This window comes from Aedes aegypti, chromosome 3 (assembly GCF_002204515.2).
Source record: "Aedes aegypti strain LVP_AGWG chromosome 3, AaegL5.0 Primary Assembly, whole genome shotgun sequence".
NCBI classification, from domain to species: Eukaryota; Metazoa; Arthropoda; class Insecta; order Diptera; family Culicidae; genus Aedes; species Aedes aegypti.
This window is the reverse complement of record NC_035109.1, coordinates 154,270,364-154,292,158: the sequence shown is the minus strand read 5'-3', so window position 1 is coordinate 154,292,158 and position 21,795 is coordinate 154,270,364. Positions and strand designations below refer to the sequence as shown.

The 21,795-nt window shown below is 38.5% G+C and overlaps 1 protein-coding gene across 5 annotated transcripts in view; it reads right to left on the bottom strand.

The window, feature by feature from the left end:
- Nucleotides 1-21,795, bottom strand: part of LOC5564176 (SH2B adapter protein 2) — a 120,431-nt gene that overhangs the window by 56,368 nt on the left and 42,268 nt on the right. For all 5 annotated transcript variants that reach the window (XM_021852304.1, XM_021852307.1, XM_021852305.1 and 2 more), the window contains 4 exons: nucleotides 12,298-12,802; nucleotides 2,606-2,734; nucleotides 2,299-2,535; nucleotides 1,128-2,075 (listed from right to left, as the gene is read on the bottom strand). In XM_021852304.1, the coding sequence (XP_021707996.1) occupies nucleotides 1,128-2,075; nucleotides 2,299-2,535; nucleotides 2,606-2,734; nucleotides 12,298-12,669 (1,686 nt within the window). In that variant the 5' untranslated portion in view covers nucleotides 12,670-12,802. The remainder of the gene's footprint in view (nucleotides 1-1,127; nucleotides 2,076-2,298; nucleotides 2,536-2,605; nucleotides 2,735-12,297; nucleotides 12,803-21,795) is intronic.

Genomic DNA, 21,795 nt, shown 5'->3' with positions numbered 1-21,795 from the left:
CAGTTTGCCTAGGCTACTTCTGCTACACGTGTTGTGCTATATGCACTGGTCCCTTCCCGAAGAAATACCGTAAGGTGGTTCCGGGGAGATGAGGGTCTGAGTCCAAGGGTCATGTCGATGCACTGTTCACCACTTGAGCAATTCTAAATGAATTGCTCAAGCACAGTGCATAGGCTGGTTTTAGCGGGTCGTCGTTGGTGCGTCATCCCCGCATTCCCTGAGTTATCTTCTCAGGGGATCTGTTTGCAGATTTCCCCCTTGTAAAAAACAAAAAAAAATGTGATATGGATATTTGATGTGGAATGAGCCTTTGTTTCAAAGTCTGAAACTTTCAGACGCGTAATTCAACAGATGGCAGTGACGTGAGTGTGTTATAGGCGTTTAGGCTGTTACATCTGTTTATCTATGTGATAATTAGCTCTACTGTCCCTCCTGTATGTGTGGTGTTTGTGTGTTTGCCCTGTGTTGAAACTTATGAGCTAAAACAAATGCAACCGGAGAAGCAAACTGGTTTTCGTCCCTCGTGTGAATCGGAGTTAGTATAATAACTTTTTATTGCATGGTTGTGTTGAAAGTTTGCCCAACAGAGGACTTTGTGTATAGGAACTACGGTAAAAAACCGTCAAATTACACTCCAGCAATGCACAGTAGTTGATGATGCAGACTTGATAAAAATAAACGTTCGAGCAACGAAAAAGTTTGCATATAAATAAAATCCAAACCAGGACGACAACCATGCATCGATTCGGATTTGAGCAACGCAGAAGTAGTTCAGCCGTTGATCGAAATCCAAAGCAAAAAATAAAAATCTAATGACAACAAGCGTGTTGTAACAGATAAAATAAACCTTTATCTCTGAGTGTCAACATAAAGCGTGAGTAAACCTCATGTCTAACATGGTACTCTCTCTCTCTCTCTATCTCTCATACTATTTGAACGAGTTGTCTGTAAAGTCACAAGTCGAAGTCCGGTTTTGCGCGTTTTATATCTTTTTTAGTGTTAAATGACGATTTTGATCGGCTTTGACAAAACTGAATAAGAGGCGCAAATTAAAACGAATATAATATATAAAACACAGAACTAGAGAAGAAGACAAGAATGACACAAAAAGATGTCTACTATCTCACATGTCTCGGGCTGGTATTTGGGTTGGCACTGGATCCTGCTCCCGAGGCCGCACCAGCGGCACCGGCCCCGATGTTCGTCGTCGAGTAGGTATTACTGTTCGACTGGTTAGTTGCCATTGCATGCGAAGGAAGCACTACAAAGTTGGTAAGGGTCACATCCGCCGTACCGCCAGACTCCAGGGGTATCGGATGCTGTCGGAAGTGCTCCAACATCTCGGTAATCGAGGGGAACCACAAATGCTGCACCCGGCACTGGCCAAGATCGTTCAGGGTCATCCGTAGATGTTTGGCCTTACCCTGGAAGTTGAAGGTCAGCACAAACTCGCCCTTGCGGGTTTCGCTCTGCCGGACCAAGAACACACCATGACTAGACAAACCATTGTGTAACACCAGCTGGGCAGCTTCTGACCGTGCCAGGGTGCCGTGGAACCAAGGATATTCGCGCATCATGGCTGTTAGGTCGGTGTCAACCTCGTGCGCTTGTTCCAAGTCACCTTCGGTGAGTTCAAAATTGGAGGACGACGATATTCTGCCTTCCTCTCGGCGTGGAGGTAGTTCCGGAGCTGGTTTCGTTGGCACCGCGTTTAACGCTGACTGGTTCAAACTCAAGTTGTTCACATCGTTCACCAAACTGTTGGCCAAGCCTGCACCTCCACTGATGGAACCGGCCGTTGTTCCTCCTCCAGGTGGTCCACCGCCGTGCGATATCGAGGTATTGTGACTGGCATTCAAATCCGTAATCGGGGGCAACTGGGACGTAGGACTGCTACGCATGCAGTAGCGTATCGTCGCTAGCCAGCTGCGCATATCGTCAGTATCGCGCGCCTCAATAACGTACTCCATGTTGTTGTCCGCCTTCAGAACGAACGTGTTCTCGTGGTCCGGCATTTCCAGGGCAGTTGTTTCGCGCGCTTCCGTTATTAGGAAGCAAAATACTCCACTGCGAGGCTGTAATGGAAGAACATTATATTCAATTGTTAGCCGAGCACACATCAAGCTTTCCAAACAGAAGAGGATTTATTTCAAATTTGAATAGGTAATGTAATTGTGCATTTGGGATTATGGAATACGATTTTTTTGTACTTAAAGACTATGCTCTCAATGATTTAGAAAGAGTTGACAAGTAGTTGGGGAGAAGAAAAACGCTAGAAAAACTAATAATGAACCTTACCTTCTGTGACTTAGGCGGGGAATAAAACTCGAGCATGTAACCGCCGACCGTCTTCACCAGCACCAGCTTGCACTTTTCCCATTTGTGTGTCCCGGTGGGCTGTTCCAGGCTTTCCGGTGTCAAATAGTTTACCGTGCCCTCCTTGCGACACTCGACCACTATTTTTGCCAGTTTTGTTTTGCTTACACGACTTCCGGACAACTCTACCTCGTCCGAGTGCTGTTTGTGAAACAGTGCCTAAAATAATGAAAGTAGATAGTAAGTTTTAGCTGTTTAGCTGTGCTCGCGACTAAATTGGAATACTTACATGAATGACCTTTCCCTTACGCAAGCCCTTGAATGAAAGTCGTCGAAAGAAGGGTTTGTGGTTGGTTTTAGGTGAATCGGTATCTTCTGAGTAATCACTTTCTTCCAGCACCACTGTACCGTTTCCAGTCTAAAAAGATAAAATGAGTTTATTAAGTTTATTATAAAAAAAACATATTAATTATTTTTTCTATATTTTCAGTAGATATATTTCTGTAATGATTTTGAGTTTATACTTTTTTAATTAATATTTAGTAATACGATTAACACATTTACAGGAAATAACATAAGTAGATAGAATTCTCAAGAACGTATGCTCATAAATATCTTGAATAAATGTTCGACAAAAAGACCATTACTTGAAAATAGTGTTTTAACAAAACCTTACAGGAACTTCTATCTATGTAACCTTGTGGATCCAGTTTTTGCGGCTTTCAGAAAACATAAAATGGCGAACTCACGTGCCACGCCTCATGCATGAGTGGTCGTGATTAAACCAATCGTTTCTACACTAATTTCTGAGTTAACAACCAGATATGTATGTGCTGTTACAATCGATGTTTCTGTTGGTGACTTTAATTGGAAATATGTCTATTGCTCGGTTTATTTGCACATGATGAACCATCCCCAACGGATGACTTCGAACGAGTTGTCGTACACTGTGTTGCAAAAAACCTTCCGCTGATTGTGAGCAGTGATGCAAATGCTCAGCTCAGATATTAATTTGAGAGGCTCCAGTCAGATGGAATACTTAAATAGTACAGACCTTGGATTACTTAATATAGGCAATCGCCCGACCTTCATAGTATCTACTAGAGACGAATTGGCAATTATCAGATGACTTTCTTGAACATTCAAAAATAACTGCTCAGACTTTGCGTTTTAGGAATCTCCGGTCAACTAACTAGGAACACGTTGCACCAGTACATATACCTCTTAAACAAGAAGCATTTCCTTGCTCTTACCGTATATGAGTATTTATTCTACTGGAGAAAAATCCAGTGAATCGTCGATCTACACAATGGTGGTGAATTGGGACAAAATAGTTCTTGCTCAAAGTGATCTCACAATTGCTAGTCACTTTTCTTACACGAATAGACGTCTGACTTTTTGGAAAAAAGTATATCAAAGAATATGTTACACTCATGGCTCCCTTCTTGAAAGTAGAGCTGATGCTGGTGTATAGTTTCGTGAGCTGGGGCTGAATCGGTTTTACTCACACAGTGCACCGTATCTCAGGCGGAAATATTTGTTCTTATGTGTGATGGGCAATCAGCACTTCAACAGCATGTAATGAATAAAGTCATATACTTCTGTTCAGGTAGTCAGGCTGCTATAAGAGCTCTCGCTTCGGCCAACTCAAGGTCGAGGCTAGTTATCGCATGTACAACTCAAGCTTAGGAACCGAATTTAGTCAACTCTGTAAACCTTGTACCTGGCCATTCTATCATCGCTGGAAAGGAATTGACTGATGAACTAAATCGTAATGGAGCATCGCATGACTTCATTGACTTGAGCTAGCATTTCCAATTTCGAATTGCTGGGTGAAACTATTGAAGTAGAAAACGGAGCAACAAATGACTTGTAAAATATATTAAGATTTTATAAAATAAACTTCACTTTTTCTCATCTGTAGAGCCTTTTAACCACTGCTTCCATTATTTAGGAATATTGTGGTATAAACTTCACTTTAGTACCATCCACACAAGAGACAAGGCGTATTTCCTTATCCTCTGCCCAATAGGTTATAGGGTCAGTAGAGGTACGAGGTTAAACATTCGAAGCTTACAGAACTTAATATTTTTTCAACTGAAGATGAACGGATGTGGTAATGGACTTGCTTTTTCCGGGCTGCAGGTAATCGAACCGCTCGTAGGGTGCGTAAACTGGCATACCTGCAAGTTTGCGCTGTGGACTTTTCTAGAAGTTGAAGAGCTGTGGGAAGCCGTGAAACCTATTCCGGATGAGCAAGGAAACATACAGCCAAGTATGTGGCACTCTCGATAGCCGTCTAAAAAGCGCTTTGGTGAAAGCGCCTGAGAGCAACTTTCGACATCGATAATGCCGTGAAGATCAATCAAAGCACTATTGCAAGTGCTAAAAACGGTGGATACTATCCAACGACCAAACATATTGACATCCGTTATTGTTTCATTCGGCATGCTGTGCAGCGTGGTGATGTAGACATCATTTATGTTACTACCGATAAACAACTGGCGGACTGCTCGACGAAGCTGCTCCCGAAACTGAAGATCGAACTTCCGCGAGCTGCTATGGGAATCCAGAGTCAGTAGGTTGAGGAGTAGTAGTGAAGTAGAAAACGGACCAACTTATGACTTGTAAAACATAGGTAATAAGATTTTCTAACATAAACTTTACTTTAGTACCGTCCACACACGAGACAAGACGTGTTTCCTTATCCTCTGCCCAATAGAAGCTTCAGATCAATTCTTGGGCGGCAACTCAGCGCAAGCAATATTGGAATAGTATAGAGTCGTGTTGTCAAACAAAATAGTACATTAATGAGCTATCTCCAAGGGTTGCGAAATATTTAACAAGTCTGTTAAAGCAGAATTGCAGTCTCCTGGTCAGAGCGTTGGCAGGCCAATGCCGACTCAACTATCACATGGCAAATATTCAGCGTGCTGACTCAATTGTGTGTAATAGTTGTGATTCCGATTATGGAATTTCGTATTATCTGATATGAAATTGTCCAGTTTTTGCGCAGCTGCGATTCCGATTACTTGGTAAATACTTACACAGCGTAACAAAAATGACATTTTTGCGTGTCTCAAAGGATCAAATTATGTGCCTCGAGTAGATTTGAGGATGCTGAATCTGATGCCATTTTCAGAAATGTTCCAGCACGTCACAAATTTTAGCTACAGGTCGCCAAAGTTGTATAAAACACTGGTTTTATTGATGTTTGCATTAAATTTAAAGTATAATTTATAAAAAAAAAAAAAATTGTGATCTAATCCACTAAGCATGCTATTTTGCACTTAAAATTTCATTTTGGATTAAATTTTATTGAAATTGCGCGATTAAATTTGGATTAAACCGATTTTTTTGACATGCTTGCTATCTCCATACAAAATTTGTCGTTTCTCTTAAATGGGAAAATACAATACTTTTTTAAACCATCAAAAAATAACTTTTCCGCATCGAAAGTATTATAAACTTTGGCGATAAGTATTGTTATACACATAAGGTTTGAATTCTGTGTCAAATTAAGCAAATAAATTGCCTTACAAGCTGGCAAACTTGCATGCAAGTTGGCTAAAGTCAATTTTTGCATATTCAACAGCCAATATCTCTAAAACTAGACGTTCTATGATATTTTTCAAAACGGCAATGGATTCAGCAACCCTTAATTGTGTCAAAAGCGGTATTTTGGTGCTTGAGACAAAAACGTGTTCCGCAGTGTTATTAAGTGAAACCACGTGGAACTGATTTCAGAAGGCTGAATCACCAGGCTATTGTTATTCCTAACCAGCTGAGGTAATAAGCTATAGGATCTTTTTACACTCATGCGTTTTGCAGTACCCTTTTTAGGGCGCTGTTTGGACCCATTGTATGCGATTTTCCCTATTCAAGGAATCCCACCCCTATTTCCTCTCATCCTTCCGTTCCCTTTTCTTTAGATGATGAAATAGACTCAAATATGGCACAAATTGGCGGGACACGTGCCTCTGAAGCCGGCCTTCTGATACCTGATCCCTAAAAAAAACTATAAATTGAAATTGAATTTACCGAAAAATATACAAGTGATGTATTTTGTTTTCCGCTAAAATGTTCTAATAGGGGAACTTACGTAATTTTGGCAGTTTTGTTTTCTCCGTTATTGGGTTTTTGTCGGCCAAATCTTATAAAATCTGGAAGAAGATACGCTCATATGCTAAAATTACACTGCGGAACACGTTTTTGTCTCCAGCATCGAAATACCTCTATTTACTTAATTAAGGGTTGCTAAATCCATTGCCGTTTACAGAAATATCATAGCACGTCTAGTTTTTCAGATATTGGATGTTGAAAATGCAAAAATTGACTATTTCAGCCAACTTGCATGCAAGTTCGCCAGCTTGTAAGGAAATTTATTCGCTTAATTTGCCACAGAATTCAAACTTTATGTGTATAACAATACTTATCATCAAAGTTTATAATACTTTTTATGCGGAAAAGTTATTTTTTGATGGTTTAGAAAAGTATTGTATTTTGCCATATAAGAGAAACGAAGAATTTTGTATGGAAACTACAAGCATGTTGAAAAAATCGGTTTAATCTCAATTTAATCATGAAATTTCAACCTAAATGTATCTAAAACGAAAGTTTAAGTCCGCTTTTGCATGTTTGGTGGATAAGATCACAAAAAAGTTTGATAAAATATACTTTTGAGGTAAACATCAATCACATAATTTGGTCCTTGAGACACGCAAAAATGTCATTTTTGTTGCGCTGTGTTATTGATGCAACAAGCAACCCTAATCTCCTTTACTGGATCATGATTTCATCATTTTTCCATGATATCCGGTTTTGCATGCTGTTCGCTACTGGGGTTTCCCCACTTAATATTTCCGCATATTCTTTCTAAGGACTGTTCATTTTATAAAGTGGACACGTTGTTTTTGCTATATATTTTTTTTTTTATTTTTTTGATAAAATCGTAATTTGTTTTCTTTGCATCCTTCAACTATTATTCTACAATGATATGAACAAATAAAATCTTACAAAATGCTTTTGGTTGAAGACCTAAACATTATCCTTGATAATTCTTCTAAAGATAGCGCTTTAAAAAAAATCAATAATATTCCACCGTTCTCTGACACTAGGTCATTTTAGAGATAAATTCTTCATTGTCAAATTTGCTTAAACGCCATCCTCCTACTCTAAGCAAAACAGTAAAGTAAAATTCTTGTTGAAAATTGGTTTAGATTACTAAAGAAACTATATTTGTATAAAAGAGAGCTAAATCGCGAGTCTTAACTACATTCTTAGGAATAAATTTTACTTTTTATGGCCGTTTTATTAAAAAATTCCATACTTTTAAAATCTTGTTTGCATATTTATCGATCAACTGCAAATTGTAAGCGTATTTCTCAAAATATGTTGAATGGGTAATCTCAGAATAACACATTATGAAAGCAGTAGATTCGATTTCATTACAGCAGTGTTCCCAACTTTGATGGTTGTCATTGTGCTTTGGAAGGCCTTCTAGAAATAAAGCATTTGTTTTTCTATTGTGCTTTTAATGTGACGTGGAAACCAAATTAGCAACTCTATGAAGGCGTGTGGTAGAAATTTATCGTGATGGGCGAAATGCAGAGGCGCGTGATTGGGTGGTGGCCAATCGACAACAGAATGTGCAAGTTGAGGATCAAAGGCCGTTTCTTCAATATCAGCATAATCAACGTGCACAGCCCTCACCTAGCAAGTGACGATGACGATAAGGACGCTTTCTACGCGCAGCTGGAACGTGAATACGACGGCTGCCCAAGCCATGATGTCAAAATCGTTATCGGAGATCTCAACGCTCAGGTTGGCCAGGAGGAGGAATTTAGACCGATTATAGGGAAGTTCAGCTTACGAACGAAAACGGCCTTAGACTGATTGATTTCGCCGCCTCCAAAAACATGGCCATACGTAGTACCTACTTCCAGCACAGCCTTCCGTATCGGTACACCTGGAGATCACCCCAACAAACTGAATCGCAAATCGACCACGTTTTGATTGATGGAAGACACTTCTCGGACATTATCGACGTCAGAACTTATCGCGGCGCAAACATCGATTCGGACCACAACCTAGTGACGGTTAAAGTGCGCCAACGACTCTCCGTTGTGAACAACATTCGGTACCGACGCCCGCCACGGTACAATCTGGAACGACTCAAGCTACCCGAAGTCGCAACTGATTACGCGCAAAGCCTTGAAGCAGCGTTGCCGGAAGAGGGAGAGCTCACCGAAGCCCCTCTTGAGGACTGCTGGAGTAGTCTAAAAGCAGCCATAAACAACGCAGCGGAAGGTGCCATTGGGTTCGTGGAAGCAAATCGACGGAACGGTTGGTTCGACGAGGAGTGTCAGACGGTTTTGGACGAGAAGAATGCAGCGCGGGCGATGATGCTGCAGCAAGGCACCCGTCAAAACGTGGAACGATACAAACAGAAGCGAAGACAGCAGACCCATCTATTCCGGGATAAAAAGCGCCGCCTGGAAGAGTTGGAGTGCGAAGAGATGGAGCAGCTGTATCGTTCTCAAGAAATACGTAAGTTCTACAAGAAACTGAATGCATCCCGCACAGGCTTTGTGCCGCGAGCCGAAATGTGCCGGGATAAGGATGGAGGTATCTTGACGGACGAACGTGAGGTGATTGAAAGGTGGAAGCAGCACTACGATGAACACCTAAACGGCGCAGAGCAGGAAGATCAAGACAGCAGGAGGAATGGCTTCATCAGTACGGCGGATGAGGGAGACGTGCCAACTCCCACAATAGGCGAAGTTAAGGATGCTATCCAACAGCTCAAGAACAACAAAGCAGCTGGAAAGGATGGTATTGGAGCGGAACTTATTAAAATGGGCCCGGACAGGTTGGCCACTTGTCTGCACCGATTGATAGCCAGGATCTGGGATACAGAACAGCTACCGGAGGAGTGGAAGGAGGGAATAATATACCCAATATACAAAAAGGATGACAAGTTAGAATGTGAGAACTATCGAGCGATCACCATTCTTAATGCAGCCTATAAAGTGCTTTCCCAGATCATCTTCCGCCGTCTATCGCCACTGGCAAGCAGATTTGTGGGAAGTTATCAAGCCGGATTTGTGGACGGGCGATCAACGACAGACCAAATCTTTATGTTGCGGCAGATCCTCCAAAAGTGTCGCGAATATCAAGTACCTACGCACCACCTATTCATCGATTTCAAAGCGGCCTATGATACCATCGACCGCGAAGAGCTATGGAAGATTATGGACGAGAATGGTTTTCCCGGGAAACTGACTAGCCTGATCAAAGCAACGATGGATAGTGTACAGTGCTGTGTGAAGATATCGGGTGCATTATCGGACCCGTTTGAAACACGCAAAGGACTTCGACAAGGCGATGGTCTTTCCTGCCTCCTGTTCAATATTGCGCTAGAAGGTGTTATGAAACGGGCGGGCTTCAACATGCGGGGCACGATCTTCAATAAATCCAGCCAGTTCATCTGTTTCGCTGACGACGTGGACATTGTCGGAAGAACGTTCCAGGTGGTTGCTGAACAGTATACCAGGCTGAAACGTGAAGCAGATCGGGTTGGATTGAAGGTAAATACGTCGAAGACGAAATATCTGCTGGCTGGAGGAACCGAGCGCGATAGAGCTCGCATAGGCAGACGCGTGACGATCGACGGGGATGAGTTCGAGGTGGTAGACGAATTCGTCTACCTCGGATCATTGATAACGTCGGATAACAACTGCAGCAGAGAAATTCGAAGACATATCATCGCCGGAAGTCGTGCTTACTATGGACTCCACAAGACCTTGCGGTCTGGTAAACTTCACTTCCGTACTAAGTGTACCATGTACAAGACGCTTATAAGACCGGTAGTCCTCTACGGGCATGAGACGTGGACAATGCTCGAAGAGGACCTGCAAGCGCTAGGAGTTTTTGAACGACGTGTGCTTAGGACGATCTTCGGCGGAGTATGTGAGAACGACGTATGGAGGAGAAGAATGAAGAAGCTTGCGCAACTCTACGGTGAACCCAGTATCACGAAAGTCGCCAAAGCTGGAAGGGTACGATGGGCGGGACACGTTGTGAGAATGCCGGACAACAATCCCGCAAAAATGGTGTTCAACTCAAATCCGGCCGGTACAAGACGAAGGGGAGCGCAACGAGCTAGGTGGTTTGACCAAGTGGAGCAGGATCTTGGAAGTGTGGGGCGATCGAGGAATTGGAGGTTAGCAGCCATGGACCGAGTTAGTTGGCGTAACATTGTGACGCAGGTCATGTCTTGAAGGACGTAGAGCCAGCAAAAGTAAGTAAGTAAGTAAAGTAGTATGAAGGCGTAGGTTATTTTCCACATTAATACTACATTTGTACTTCCGCCAGGACGTACTTTAAATCAAAAAAAATCTACTCATATCAGTTCCATTAATTTTTATTTTTTTAATAACATCAGTGAAATATGGATTATTGATATCTGGAAAATTGTTGCTCCAAAAATAACTTGATATTTTTCATCAGGCTTCTGATTGATGATGCTTTTCATTGTAGCTTTTTTATTATCAGAATATTGTACAACATTAGTCGATCGATGTACAGAAAACCGATTACGATTTCATTGATAAATTAAAAATATATTGCATGCACAAGGTGTCCACTTTATATGAACAGTCCTTACTATTGTTGTGTTCTAAATTCAACACAAAATCACAATGACAATATGCTAATAATATAGCAACTTAGCGATCAAGAAACAAAATTGAGTACCTACCTATTTAGTACCCTAATTGAGTACCGTAATTTCGGGTGAAATTGATCATTTTTCACGGTTTTTCTAGTCTGTTTTCTATAATGTTAACAATGCTAAACAACTAAATGTAGGAAAACAAGTACGATGGTGAGCGTCATCGAGTTATGTACCGAAATTTTCTATCAAATGCCATTTTAGTGTTAACAAATACCTCTAAAATAAAAAATCAGAGGATCTCGTTTCGGGGTGAAATTGATCACTTGTCAATGCCATTATTGTTAGTTTCCAAAACAACTCTATATGATAAATTTGAGCTCCCTGAATCCGAATATGCTTGTAAAATTCTTAACAATGCAATATTTATATAAATAACGAATAGTTAAATTTCAAGAATTACGTGGAAAACGCCTGAATGTATGCAATTTCCTAAGTAATTCAATGATATCTAACAGAAATTCAATTATTTCAACCATATGAGCTAATTGGTACGAGTTTTGGTGATGAAATCTGGTTTGGGGATATATCTCAAGCATCCTCACAAACTTTTAGGCTTATACCATGTTCAAATCCTTGCTTATAAATAGAAGTTCATAGCTGTTTGTCAATACTGCATCGTGCATGATTTTGAAATTTTACGTTATTTTCATAGTAATAAACATTCTTTAACGCAAAAAAACTTCACAACACACAATTCTACAATAGTTACGATAAGCAACGTTCATTTACTGCAGCTTACATTGATATTTGTGCTCCATTACGAATAAATAAAATCGTGTGATACGATGATCAATTTCACCCTTCTGATCAATTACACCCGATTTTACGGTACCAATGTTCTATCTGTTACTATAAATTGGAAATGTGTTTCACCACCATTCGCAAGCTAGCTGAAATGATCAGCTCAATGAACTTGACCACGAGATGAGAGAAATGCGGCGGCATGGACAAGCGTGAAAACGCAAACAGCATACCGCTGATAAGACGATTTAATTAATAACAATAACAAAATAATCAGCTCCAATCAATTCGAACGATTATGCCTCGAGGCATTCAGCAGTCGGTGTTCGACGCTTCTCGAGTGCTGTTGCGCCATAGCGAATTGTGAATGCAATTCACAGACCGCACACTCAATTAGCCACCATATCGACAGGCGGTCTCTCGACAGATAACCCAGTCCACCCAACTTTTTCCCAAGTAAAGCACCCCATTGGGATGCGGAATCAATCCCGGAAGCAACTCACCTTGCACTGCATCCGCCTTCGGTCGAAATCGTGCCCAAAGTGTTCCTGGAAGCAGTCCACAAAACGCCTCATAAAATCTCGATGCGAGACGGTTTGGCGTGCTGACTCCGGCAGGTTGGTGGTAATGTAATGCACACAGGACCGGGCGAAATCGGCGGAAGCGGCACGTGCATGTCGTTCGCAGAACTCGGCCCAAACGCCTCCGCTGCCGCTGGTTGGTGTGGAAGTTACGGCACCGCCTCCGCCAATCGAGGATGGGGTTCCTGCTACCAGGGGACTAGTTGCCGGCACAGTGGCAGTGCTGGTCGTTCCGGTGACACTGGACTGGGTTGTGCTGCAAAAACTTTGATCGCCTTCGGTCAGGTTTGCCATGTTTGCGGTACTGAACCTGGACCTGGGTCAGTTTCGAACTTTTATATACGAAAGTTTATTCTATAACGGCGGATAGCACACTTTTTCCCTAACGTATTTTTACATAAATACGGCTAAAGTATTTATTCTTATTCTGAAAATGAAAAAAATTTAAAAGGATTAGAATTTAAAGAAGTGATTACTAAAAATGCGGGGTGTAAGTATGCGAAACGATAAAAGTTAGGCAAATAGACAGATGTACCATCAGTATCCGCTCATGTCCCTATTTCCGCTCACTAGTGGAAAAATGATTTTCAAGGCTAAAAACCAACATTTTTCGCATGGATATATTCTAGCAATATAAACAACTTTCAAATGTTTTTTTGATTTCATGTTTATTTATTTTGTTTATTTCATTTTATGTTCTTTTGATAAAATAATTCTTTATATTGAAAACACAAGACCTCGTGAGCGATTATTGGGTCACTAGGTATTTTTGTGCTTTCCAGTAATCGCTCATGCAAAAAATAAAACAAAATTTTAAAGAAATTTCGATTTTAGTATATAGCCTTGTTTATTGCAGTAGTAGCTATGGTTTGACCATAAAAATAATCAAGATAAATAACGAAATTCGAAATAATGCATTTTTTAGAAAGTTCGTCACGAAATCTGTTTAGCGTGAGCGGAAATAGGAACACTTAGATGCAGTAACAAATGCAATCAAATATTTTTTTATGAAAGTTTTTCAAATTCTCTTTATTTTGCCGATCTACATTATGACATAAAAATAGTAATGATCGACACAATAGTTATTTTATAATAAACATTTGAACACATAACTTCCCTTAAATGAGGAGAATCTTGTGCACTGATGGTATTGCCGCGAGCAGATTTTTATAATCACAAGTTCAACCAACGTGGTTAGCTGAGTTTGGGTATCGTGAAACCATGTTTGATATAGCAATCAAGCAAATTTGATAGAGTCAAACAAGAATGAAAAAGAGATTGAACAGGAACCAGGAAACAAGAATTTTTGAAAAATGATTTTTACATAAGGATTACACACATACAGTTGTGTTCAGAATAATAGTAGTGAAAGCCGATTTTCATACAAAATGCTCAACTTTGGGATGCTGTAACTTTGTTTCCATATGAGCAATCGGCATGAAATTTTGGCAGTGAACTACAAATATGCTCAATTTCATTATCACAAAATTTGAAAATTTTCACACTACCGGCTAAAAAGTTAAGCACCAGGTGAAATCGCTCAAAATAATAGTAGTTTTAATAATTTAAATATCTGCTGTATTTTGAGTTTTAGAATTTTTCTTTACACATCGTTTCAACCATTTCCACCCAAGCTCTAAATGTATAGACAATACAATTTTTTACAAAATTGTTGCTGAACGAAAATTTACAAAAGAAAAACTACTATTATTTTGAGCGATTTCACCTGGTGCTTAACTTTTTAGCCGGTAGTGTGAAAATTTTCAAATTTTGTGATAATGAATTTGAGCATATTTATAGTTCACTGCCAAAATTTCATGCCGATTGCTCATATGAAAACAAAGTTACAGCATGCCAAAGTTGAGCATTTTGTATGAAAATCGGCTTTCACTACTATTATTCTGAACACAGCTGTACATACAAAGGTGGAAAAAATTGATAACTTTTACAGTAGGAAGATAAAAAAAATCTGTTTTTATAGATTGTTCGAAAGGAAATTTTCTTAGGAATCCATTAGTGATGGTTTCATGAACGTGGAACAGCCGAGGGATAAACTATCGAGCCCGTTTTGCCCCGATTCCCTGGAAAAACTAGATTTATATGTTGTTGTAGGGGAAGGTGGTCCAATTCGGACCCTGTTCTAATTCGGACCATCAAATGTTTCTCAATACTGGCGCTATTGTAAAGATCGTGTGTACCGTTTTTCTACCCACCGTTTGCCTAGGATCTAACACAAAACATTTGACGCCTTCCACTTAATTCGTTTGATTTTTACGTTAGTTTGTTGTTTTGAAGTGCTCTAGTGTGCTATCGGTTAGCATTATTTCCAAGACTCTGGAATTGAGAATAATTCTCCAATCTTTCTGTGTTATTTCATAATCGAATCCCCCAAGCCTAAGCTTTCATCTGACCATATGGTTTTCAAATGTCTATGCACTGTTTGTGTTCAACAAGTTTAAGGACTGTTCATTTTATAAAGTGGACACCTTGTGCATGCTGTATCTTTCTTATTAATCAATGAAATTTCAATCGGTTTTTTGCACATCGTTCGACTAGTATTGTACAATGTTGTGATAATAAAAATTCTCCATAATAATTAAATTTCACACGAATATGGAACAACGATTAGATCGGTCGATTTTTTGAGGTTATCAAAATCAATGATTGTAAGAAATTGGCTGGAAAATTCGATAATTTATATTTTCTATTTTCAAAAAAGGCTTGTTCTTCGAAAGCATCATCAATCAGAAGTCTGATAGAAAAAAATCAAGTTATTTTTGAAGCAACAATTTTACAGATATAATAAAATCAATTTTCCCGTATATTTTTAAAGACATTTTTTTTAAATTTGATGGGAATTGATATGAGTAGAATTTTTTGTGTAAAAGTACGTCCTGACGGAAGTCCTAATATAGTATTAATATGAAAAATAACTTACGCCTTCATAGAGTTACTTAGTAAGTCCCCACGTCACATTCAAAGCACAACAGAAACACAATTGTTTTATTCTTAGAAGACCTATCAAAGTACATTGACAATCATCAAAATTGGCAACACTGCTGTAAAAAAATCGATTTTATTTTCCACATATTATTTTCATAATATGTTATTCTGAGATTACCAATTGAAAAATTCGTAGAAAACTTTTTACAATTTGCTGTAGATCGATAAATATGCGTACATGATTTTAAAAGTATGAGACTTTTTAGTAAAACTACCATAAACAGTAAAATTTATACTTAAGGCTGTAGTTTAATCTCACGATTTAGCTTTCGTTTATACTAATATAGTTTCTTTAGTAATCCAAACTAGTTTTGAACACGCTTTTTACTTTTCTTTTTTGCTGGGAGTGAAAGGATGGTGTATCAGCAAATTTGGCCATAAATGGGTAAATCACTAAAGTTACCTAATGTCATAGAATGGTGGAATATAATTGATATTTTTAAAGCTTTACCTTTAGTAGAATAGTAAAGGATACAAACATACAATTTGTTCATAAAAATAAGGATTTTTGTTTTGCGAAAAATAATGTTAAACTTTGACGGACAGCTTTTTTTAAGAGTTTTTGGAAAAACTATTTAGCTCTTCAACCAAAAGCATTTTCAAAGATTTTATATTTTCATAGCATTTTAGAATAATAGGTCAACGATTCACAGAAAACCGATTACGATTTTATCAATAAATAAAAAAGATATAGCATAAACAAAGTGTCCACTTTATAAAATGAACAGTCCATAAATATCTCAAAATGTGTATTGGTCCAATCCGGACCTTTTGATGTGGTTCAATACGGACCTCTTGCTTTTACAACGAACGAAGTCTATTTCAAAAGCTCCAATCCGTGAAAGTCTTCTCAACTTGCCAGAAAATCACAGAAGTTGTAATATTTATGGATGGTGCCTTTGTTCCTATTGCAGTATAGTAAAAGCCTTCGAAAAATCTATGAAATATGGTAGCCAACAAAAAAAAAGTAATCAATAAATCAGCTACTTGAAAAGAATCTCTATTAATACCACTGCCAATTTTGGATACAGCGTTCCAAATTTGTATGGCAATACGAAACAAAAAACAAAACGTTCACGAGTGCTCAGAACAATACAATCAACTTTCTCTTACCCGATATAATGTTTTTTTTTTTTAACATGAAAATAATAGGGGTATTCCCTTAAAGCTTTACGCAGCTTCCTAAATCCTGCGTAACATTGCTGAAGAAATATTTCAAATGAAATGTTCCACTTCAGATTCTAATGTAATGTCAAATAAGGGAATTTTAATCTAGTTGTCCGCCGTAAATGTCAACAATACACTTCAAAATTTTGCTGCTGGAGCTTTGGAGCTGAAAACGTGTTGTTCTTGGAGATTTGTCCTGTTTCAGTTTTGGATTGGTAATTCATATTAAAGCTAGAACGACCATTTATAAAGTTTCAGGCACAGCAATTCGCGATGAACAAATAGATTTGGATTGATGATTGAAACGATCGCTTCCACCAGGATACGTGCTGGTTCCGTAGCAATACTGTTGGAAACCCAGGCGCTCCTGATTATTATAATATATTCTGTGATAACATAGCAAAATATGTACCTCTCACTCTCGGTCGTAGCTCATGAGAATTGAAATAAAAACAAGTCCGTCTTACTGTGAAAAAAGATGTGATTTAAGAGGAAAATAACCATCATCGTTTTACAAATTTTCAAAACCAGTTTTTTCGCTCAAAATTTAGGCAATGTTCAAGAAAATCTATCATTGAATTACACTTGCCATCTGGATTGCGATGATAGATTTTTTTATGAGGATTTCTTAAAATTTGTATTAAAAATTTGGTTTTTCATTTTCGATGATTGCTGATGATTGAATGATGGATTCTTGAGCCTTAAAATAGCTTGTGTTTATTCTAAAAATTTGAAAATTTGTTCCATTCTGTAAAGCTGTGAAGATCAAAACAATAGTTCCACATAATCCTAATACAAGATGCTTCCTTTTTAATGGAAAGCATGTTAGTTGAGATCATGATATGACAGCGAACAGCACAGCATTAATCTTTTACTCAATCTGCGCATTTCCACGCAGTTTCAATCTCTTCATAAAAGGAACCAGGGTAGATTGAGAACGTCTCCAATTATCAGTTAGATAGGTACTTGTATATGTTGTCTTAGGCCTATGTTCTATTTGATATTCGTAATCCACATTTTATTTTACTTTTCTTTCTTTTCTCACCACATTCTAATCCATTTGTTTATTTTGTACCTTGACAGTTGTCAAGACCTGGAAGGGAGGCACCGATACTACACACGAAATTGGATACAATTGTTGTCCAAATTGCAAGATAACTTCAGTTTGCCAACGACAATCAAGGCAGGCTTAGTGAAACTCGCTAGTTTTCATTTTTTGTGTACCTTCGATCTTTCTGGACAAACAGTGAAAAAGGGCCACAGTTTTCTATGAGTTTAATTATCAGTTTTAATAAAAACAGTAAAAAGAGCCTCATTCCAATACGTTACATTCAATTAGACAAAAACGGTGCTCTCGTGACGTTACTTTTGAATGTTCGTGAATTGATTCTAATTCGATTTTTGCTAGTTTTGATGAAATGCAAAAATATGCTTAGGCTAATTACGCGCTTTTTCCATGTTTGTCCATTGTTTAAGATCCGGGCTCACAGTGACAGTTCGTGACAGCAAAATCTCGGCTCACTGTGACATAGAGAAATTTTGTATTGGTTTCTCCCTCCCAGGTCAAGACCACCAGATCTTGACCGGCCATCTTTTAACGACCTGAAATGTGTCATGGCCACTTTAAGCAATTACATGAAATATTTAAGATACTCAACTTACGCAGCAATTTACGCTGTTAAGTGAATCCCCTTAATCACTTTAATATAGCGTATTTTGACCCTAAAATGTAAGTATGTCGATACTTCTCCAACTCGATGTCCCAAGATTCGATGCTGTCTCCTTCAGTTTCCCGAACAAGCTAACCTTTTCAACCCGATATTTTCATGCCATAATTCTCACTCTTTCTCTATCTTTATCAACGAGATTTTAAGCCCTGAGATAGTTCATCTCGGTACCAACGGCTTTACTTCTCTTCCGAAGGAAGTCGTCAAAATAACTTTTTACATTATCCGTGACTACCCTTGAGGATGGGATTCAATCCCAGGTCCTCGGCGTGAGAGTCGTGTTTTCCAAACACTACATCAAGTCCGTCACTGATATGATTCTTTATTTGTTGAAATTTTACATTTCAAGCAAAAATGGCTTTTAATAATGTTTTTTGTCAAAATAACAAAAAGATCCATAAATTAAAAAATATTTCCTTTATCTCGATATGTCCAATACGTCCAACGTTCAGTTTAAAATCGAGTTAGGGAAAGTTCACTGTACTGAATTTTGAATTAGTTTCAGATTTCACCCCTGTTTTTTTTAATGAAATTCACATTTAACTTGAGCTGGTTCTGACTCGAACTAAATTGGAATTTTGCGCGCATTGAATTACTTTGTTATGCTTGCGCTTATTGAAGAAGTTCAACAAGCTTTGATACCAAACAAATCGGTGTTTTATTTTATAACTACCATAGCAAAAAAAATGATAAAATATAGGGTGGTCCGAATTAGAACATGCGGGGTCCGAATTGGAACAGGGTTGGTCCAATTCGGACCTTTTGCAGATCTTCGTTCAAACATGTCTAGCCATGTCCTGGTAGGAGGCATCACAAAACTCTCTGAGACAAAAGTCCGCGCGCTAAATCAGGCTTTCAAGAAAACATGAAACTTTTCATACCGTACATCATGCTGAAAAGATAAGGCCAAAAAAACTGTTACTAGGTCCGAATTGGACCATGTTCCCCTATGTTGTGTAAAACTGTTTTTTATTTGTGGGCAATATTTCCCATGAACTGCATCATTGCTAATCTATTGAACAATGTTATGGCATATTTTTGAAGAAGAATTTTTGTTTTTAATTTCTCAAACTTAAAATTAATTCGAAGATGTCTGTTCAATAATTCATTAAACAAATCGTTTTTAGGGGAATTAGGACGAATATAGCCATAAAACTATATGCGCCCACTACTTTATATTGCTGTGTGCGTTTGAAATGTAAAAATCAAATGCGGGAACACCAAATGCGGTAAGATATTTCACAAGAAATGCGATGCCAAAGAAAGGTTTTTCTTGCTAGGGCGGCGGTGATTTCTGTAATCGTTGCTAGGTGGCCTTTGATTGTTTTGTGTTACCGCATTTGGAGGACGTTTAAACAAGATTTGCATCTCAAAAGCAAACAGCAATATCAATGAGGCTAACGGCAGTCGATGATTTAGATTACTATCGTGTATCCAAACTATCGCAAATCGTTTGGAAACCTTCACCAATCGATTCCTAAGAAAATTTCCTTTCGAACAAGCCATAAAACTTATTAATCTTTATATTGTGAAAGTTATCAAATTGTCCACGTTTGGGTTCGGAATTCCTCAATGTGCAGTGACGCCAAGGTGGAGAAAAATTAAAAAAATAATTTGCATTATTAAACTCAAAAGTGTTTTTGTATTTCTGCTATATTCAAAAAGACTTTCTTTAGATTTTTAGGAGATTGGATAATTATTCAACTATTTACAATACTTAAAAAAGTGGGAGTTTGTTTTTTCGTTTCGGGCGTTTTGCTGGGCAGTGTTTTGGAAAGCCCAAGCAAGACGGTTCGTTTCCAGGAAGTTTCGAGGATGGATTACCAACTGGTGAGCTCGTTTCATGCTTATGATAACACATTTTTTCATGAAAGCTATACTTTTACGTAATATTCAAACAAACTTCGTATGATTCGTCACTACAAGTGTCGGTATTATGCCAGTTTTATTCAATTTCAATATACATAATTTTTTCTCTATTTGACATTACTAGTTGTTGACATTTATTTAAAACTTCTATCAAAAACTTTTCATCTCTAGACAAAAATGCAAGTAAGAGTATAGTTATGTAATTTTCGAACAAACTATGTATGGCTCGTCACTACAAGTGTCAGCATTATTCCTGTTTCATATAATTTAAAATATATACATATATTTTCCTCTTTTCGCCATCAGAAGTTTTTATTCTTTTGAATGGTTTGACATTATAGATATTGACGTATTTTTTAAATCTTCTACCAAAACCTTCTCGAGACAAAAAAAAAATACAAAACTAGCTTCAAGGCGAAGTAGGCCGTCATTGAAATTCGCACTGGTCATCGATGATTGTGGCCTTCCATAGCCGAGTGGTTAGAGTCCGCGGCTACAAAGCAAAGCCATGCTGAAGGTGTCTGGGTTCAATTCCCGGTCGGTCCAGGATCTTTTCGTGATGGAAATTTCCTTGACTTCCCTGGGCATAGAGTATAGTACCTGCCACACGATATACGAATGCGGAAATGGCAACTTTGGCAAACAAATCTTTCAGTTAATAACTATGGAAGTGCTCATAAGAACATTGAGCTGAGTAGTAGGCCATCCCTTATTTTTCGAAAATGCGAAATGTTATAAGTTGGTCATTGTAAAGTGCTCGTTTTGGTAAGAAAAAATCACGTAAAAATTTGAAGTCCGTACGTAGACGCTAAGTGGTCCCCCAACGGCCCTGAAGGTATTGGGCGAAGATGACCCCGTGCGCAAACAAATTGTCATGCGCGCGTTGATAATCAGCATAGAAGTTTGTTTTCTTCTGGATGATTCAAATATTACGTAACGCAAAATTTTCTAATTTTAGACCCCCTCGCTCCCCCACATAACAGCTCTGTATGAAAAAATTTAATTTTTTGTATGGACCGTGACACTACCGAGGACATCCTCCCTTCCCCTGTTGCGCTACGTAATATTAGAACGATCCCAATTTGTAATTATGAATTTTATGTCAGCGTGCAATGTTATGAAGATATCCACAGTATAAAATATTATTTTGCTTAAAATTCTATGCTGATTATCAATTTGTTACTAGTGGTTTTTCGTACTCATGTTGGGTACACTAGAACAGCGAGGTCAACCTGGCGCACCGGGGTCATCTACACCTAATACCTTTAGGGTCGTTGGAGGACCACTTAGCGTCCACGTACGGACTTCAAATTTTTACCTGATTTTTTTCTTACCAAAACGAGCACTTTGCAATGACGAACTTATAACATTTCGCATTTTCAAAAAATAAGGGACGGCCTACTGAGTAGCCGGCTCTGTCCCAGTGTAGTGGGGACGTTAATGCCAAGAAGAAGAAGATCGATGATTGTGACTAATTCGTCTCAGAATTGCGATTTAATGAAAAACAGTTGGTTTTGCTCTGACATAGATGAAAAAGTATCAGTATACTTTCTGCATGTAGGCGCAATTATTAATATTAACTTTGATGACTGAGCTTTATCACTTTGAAATTTCTAGCAGAAAAGCCAACATGGCTGCTAAAACGAATGACGGA